The sequence below is a fragment of the Bidens hawaiensis genome, unplaced genomic scaffold, assembly GCF_021521415.1.
Source record: "Bidens hawaiensis isolate Kalapana, Puna unplaced genomic scaffold, B.hawaiensis_p1.1 tig00024831_1, whole genome shotgun sequence".
In the NCBI taxonomy this organism is placed as follows: Eukaryota; Viridiplantae; Streptophyta; class Magnoliopsida; order Asterales; family Asteraceae; genus Bidens; species Bidens hawaiensis.
Genome location: NW_027493936.1, coordinates 199,024 through 204,299, shown reverse-complemented (window position 1 = coordinate 204,299; position 5,276 = coordinate 199,024). Strand labels below are relative to the sequence as shown.

Genomic DNA, 5,276 nt, shown 5'->3' with positions numbered 1-5,276 from the left:
ATTACTCATTTATTTTTCCAATTGTTATATATTATTCATGGCAAAGATTTGCCATGAATTGCAATTTGGTAATCTACCCACATAGTTAGGGGTGAGTTTGCCATATGGTAAACTACCCATGAGCCTTACCCACACTAGTGCCCCTTCCCCTCTAATAAAATAAAATAAAATAAATGGGGACATTTTTCATGCTTTGGTTAACTCTCACAATTTTTTCCCTTCAAAACTAATATACCCTAATATATGTAATAAATAAATAATTATCTACTTTCCGTTTACACTATATTTATATAATATCTATATATTTTTATAAATATAAATATTAACATATTATTTTACTATATATTTCAAAATACTTGGTGAATTCCAAAAATCAACGACAAATCATGTTTCTCAAATGAAAATTGTTTCGGGTTTTTTGTGGAAGTTAAAATTTGATTTTATGGGTCAAAAGTTGGTAAATAGATTGTTTGGTACAAGTTAACTACATTTAGGTCAAAATTTGTTACGGGTCAAAAATAAAAATTTTGAATATTTTTAAAAATTTGAGAATGCAAAATAGATTTATCGTCAAATTTGTTATGGGTTCAAAGTGTTGACTTTAAAATGTCTAAAGTATGAAAGTTAGAATTTTAAACATGATTCGGGTTTCAAGTTTATTTTTAATTAAGGGCATTTTATGAAATAATCAAAAGGTTCGGGATTTGGCAAATTGACTATTTTTCCCTCAACTATTAAAACTTAAGAAAAGATTGAGACACTTTTGACATGTCACCCCCATGTCTATCAATGCTTCTAACTTTTATCAAATTTCAAATACTTATATATGTCAATATTAATTTTTCCTTCAATGTTGATCAGAACGTTGTATGGGAAGCATGTCATGCAAAACTATGCTCAAATAAAACAAAATATTCACAAAATTGAATGGGTTAACATGTTATTTTTATGTTGTCATTATGACAAAGTCGAGAAGCCCTCTGAAACTTATCAAAATCTTTTTTATGGCGTAGCTCAGAAAAACATAGTTCTTGAAGAACGTCCATTGTTACAATTTAATATCCTACTTTCCTTTGATGGGTGGTAAATTGATAAATATATCAATAAAGGTAACGCCTCTTTTGTATTTGGGCTGAGTGGTTAGAACTACTATCATATGAGAAGTCTTATTTTCGAAATTGGTTCATAACCAAAATTCTTTCAATTATACATTTATGACACCGAGAATGAATTTTTCAATAGAAAGAAGTATTCTCGGGTACGATTTTGCACAGACATTATTTTATTAAGTTCATTTAAAAAAACCATTTTGTGATATAAATAAAATCAATTTTTGTACACAATGTATAGATACAAGCATAGATGTAATACATTTTTTTTCATATACGCTATGTAATTATTTGTTTTACTTATAATTTTATAATTTGAATTATCCCGTGTATAACACGGGCTTTAAAACTAGTTAACTGATGTATGAGTTGCCGTTATAAAAAGATTCTGATATCATATAGATTATAGAATAACAAAAATCTCATTAAATTAAATATGATGATGTATTATTAATCAACAAGTGTATGTCAATTAACATTATGATAATTAAACATAATTCAATTAAGATAATATAGTATAATTACAAATAAATTTTAGTCAGATAACTCATAATTATAGTACAGATAACCATAGGAACCCATAATTACTATATTAATATATTCTATTTATATTAAAAAAATAACTAGTTTTCTCTTTTTTTTTCTAACAACTAATTTGGATCACTCACAGACCACTGAAATATTCTATAAATAGTATTAGAGATCTAACATAGAATTCACTCCAAATAAATCCAATGGCTCTCTATCGACTAGTGTCTCCCCAAAGTTTCTTTTTGGTTAAACCAAATCGAAACATCAAACAAAATGTAGAAGCAATCTGTAGGCAGAACCGGTTGATCTGCTCTGGGGCTAAGACAAAAGTTTCTAAAACCCATAGTGATTTGGTAGCCATTTACCAGCCAACTATCTGGACTCGTGACTTTATCCAGGGATTAGATGATAATTTCCCGGTATCGCATCATACTTTAGTCATGATAGTGTGTGTGTATTTTAATGTTTTCGAGCTTAAACGCATTCATACTAATATTGTTTGATGCATGAACACAGATCAACCTCAAGGAGAAGGTGAGAGAGCTAGAGAAGAAGGTAACGGTGATGAATGTTGATTTTGAGAATGGTAGTTTCAGTATGTTGGAAGTGCTTGAACACATAGATGATATTGAAAGGTTGGGTCTTGGCTATCGGTTCCAAAACCATATAAAGAGGGCACTAGACATAATCACGTCAATAGATGAAATTAGTGTTGGGCATGAAGATAGTCTTCATGAGGCATCTCTTAGATTCAGGATTCTTAGACAGCATGGTTATGATGTGTCCGAAGGTACTTCTTTAGTTGTTTCTTTAGAAGATTAATTTCCACCATGGTCCTAATTCCTAAGCTACGTAAATTGTTAATGTACTTTGTTTTTGAGTTTGGTACTTGCTTTTATATAGATTTCATATCTTCATCATAGTTCGCTTGTCACAATAGCGAACTTGGTGAGTTCACTAACGATACGTACCAAGGGAATAAACTCAATATTCCAATGTCTACAAGTATCCAGCAAATCCAAATGTTTCTTCTTGACTCAATTGTAATATTTGAACACAGATTTTGTTAGGAGATTCAAGGAAAGTCATGGTGGCTTCATTGGATCTCTAAAGACTGATGTGAAAGGATTGCTAAGTCTATATGAAGCATCATATCTTGGTTTTATGGAAGAAAGTGATTTGCATGAGGCGCTGTTATTTGCGAGAGAACATTTGCTGAAACTTAAATGCCAAGAAAATGATGCGCCTGTCCTCCAGCACATAAACCGGGCTTTCAAAGTCCCTTTGTATCATAGGATGCTCAGAGAACAAGCAAGATCTTACATTGATGCATACAATAAACAAAAAGATGCAAATCTACTTCTGCTAGAGCTTGCAAAATTAGATTACAACATGATTCAAGCATCATTCAAAACAGAACTTAAAGAAGTATCAAAGTAAAGTTTCCCTTTTATCAATGTTGAAAAATAATATGATTAATATCCATGCTATGATATATGACATGTATTTTCTCCCTTTATGCATAGCAGGTGGTGGGAAAATATGGGCCTAGCACACAAGTTACGATTCGTTAGAGACCGACTCATGGAATGCTTCTTTTGTGCCGTTGGAATAGGTTTTGAACCTATATATCATTCTTGTCGTGTTTGGATAACCAAAGTCTATGCCTTAGTTACTGTCATTGATGACATTTATGATGTTTATGGTTCTCTAGATGAACTGGAGATCTTCATGGATGTCGTCAAGAGGTTTGCAATTTTTAACTTTTAATTCTATCAACTCTCTCGAGTTCAATTTTCAGGAACTAACATCCATCATTTTTAGGTGGGATACTAATGCAGTTGAACAGATGCCGGAATATTTACAGCTAGCCTTTGGAGCGCTTTACAATACGATTACTGAAATGAGTTCTTATACTTCAATTGGACAAAAAGAAGACATCACACCTATACTTGTAAAAGTGGTTAGTATTACAAGGAATTCTTATGGTATTTTGATATAGGGATAAATCTTAATGAGTAATAACCAAGTTTCTCAAATATCTTGTCATAATCATTTAGAGTTTTTTGCTTTTATAAAGTCACTGAACTTTAATCAGATGTTACAATCTTTCTCTTTGTAAATGCTTAAAAAAAATATTTATGTTATATATAAACAAACTAGAATGATCATTTTTTTATTATTACGGGATTGACAGTGGGGAGAATTATTTGAAGCGTTCCTTGTGGAAGCAAGATGGACTCACCACAAACACATTCCAATACTTGAAGTCTATCTTGATAACGTGTGGCGATCGGTGTCGGGAGTGGTTTTACTTACTCATGGATACTTAATAATTAATAAAGGAATCAAGAAAGACGTAGTTGACTCATTGGACAAGTACCAAGATCTTATGAAATTGTCATCAATGGTTTTTCGACTTTATAACGATTTGGCTACGTCATCAGTATGTTTTATTGAGTTTTCGTTCGTTAAACGTTTTATTGTTTTCTTCATGTCAAAATTGTGTATTCTTTTTTTGCACAGGATGAGATAGAACAAGGTAAAACTGCAAATGCAATAACCTGTTTCATGCATGAGAATGATGTTTGTGAGGAACTTGCGCGTGAGCATATAAATAAACTAATTGAAGAAGCATGGAGAAAACTGATCAAAGAGTACGTGGCTTGCACTCAAGAGTTGGCAAATCCTTTCATTGATATGCCAATTAATCTAGCTCGAATTTCACTTTGTTCGTATTATGGTGATGGACATGGAGCTCCTGACGCTAGAGCCAAAGATAAGGTCTCATCCGTGATTATTGAGCCCATTACAATGAGCGAAAAGGAGCATAGCTATACTTAATGTTGGACAATATGTGTTTGAGGATGATTGACGATGTCTTGGATTTACAGTTTGTTGGATTCTCTAATAAGTGTCTTGGATTACATGAAATAGACTTTGATAATAGAAAACATTAGTTTTTAGCACCAAAGTTTTAGCAAAAGACACTGTCATTGTGAATGTTTGTATGTGAAATTAATTAAAGATATTGAAACCTAGCAAGTTATGTAATATATCGAGACCAGTAATTAGCATAAGAGTATACACATACTAACATAAGATTTCAAAAAATATTACATCTTTTCATCAAAAGTTTGTAGATTATATCTTCAGACATGTGTTAGAAACCCCAAACGTAGGTCCTTAAAACGGATCTTACAACTATTTTTAGATCAATCTTCGTTGTAGATGTGTGTTTGTTTATTTGCTATTTTTGGTAAGTTGAGAGTTGGTGTAATGATAAGACTAAAGAGAGAAAGTGAGATTTGAATTTGTCAAAAAGTTATGTTGCATAGGCATGCTTTCACTATTTATAGTGGAAGGCATGCCATGTATCCTTCTATCCATTTAAGGCCAAATTGGCTTGTTTACAAAGACCTCGGGTCCAAACATACAAACGACTAAACGAAAGCATATAAAGTACATCGATGATAAATCTAACAAATACAAAAAGACTATATACATATGAAACGACCTCTACAATCTCTTTCTAGTCTTTAGTATTTGTAGCTGCTTTTGCCTCTAGCCAGTCTTATACTCGAAAGTGTAGGGGTGATCGATTAGTTGATTTTTAACAATGTAGCGAATAAACGT

General features: G+C 31.9%; 1 protein-coding gene across 1 annotated transcript; it reads left to right on the top strand.

Moving 5' to 3' along the window:
• The first annotated feature begins 1,843 nt into the window (after positions 1-1,843).
• On the top strand, positions 1,844-4,484 carry LOC143570141 ((E)-beta-ocimene synthase, chloroplastic-like). Its single transcript, XM_077055876.1, has 7 exons — positions 1,844-2,059; positions 2,157-2,430; positions 2,701-3,076; positions 3,170-3,388; positions 3,465-3,603; positions 3,838-4,086; positions 4,167-4,484. The coding sequence occupies exons 1-7, from the start codon at positions 1,844-1,846 to the stop codon at positions 4,482-4,484; spliced, it is 1,791 nt and encodes a 596-aa protein (XP_076911991.1).
• The last annotated feature ends 792 nt before the right edge of the window (positions 4,485-5,276 follow it).

Excerpts from the sequence above, each read along its gene's own strand:
- LOC143570141 (XM_077055876.1), top strand. The coding sequence starts at position 1,844 with ATGGCTCTCTATCGACTAGTGTCTCCCCAAAGTTTCTTTTTGGTTAAA. Across the intron at positions 2,431-2,700 it reads TGGTTATGATGTGTCCGAAG|ATTTTGTTAGGAGATTCAAG; the intron begins GTACTTCTTTAG and ends ATTTGAACACAG. Across the intron at positions 3,389-3,464 it reads TTCATGGATGTCGTCAAGAG|GTGGGATACTAATGCAGTTG; the intron begins GTTTGCAATTTT and ends CATCATTTTTAG.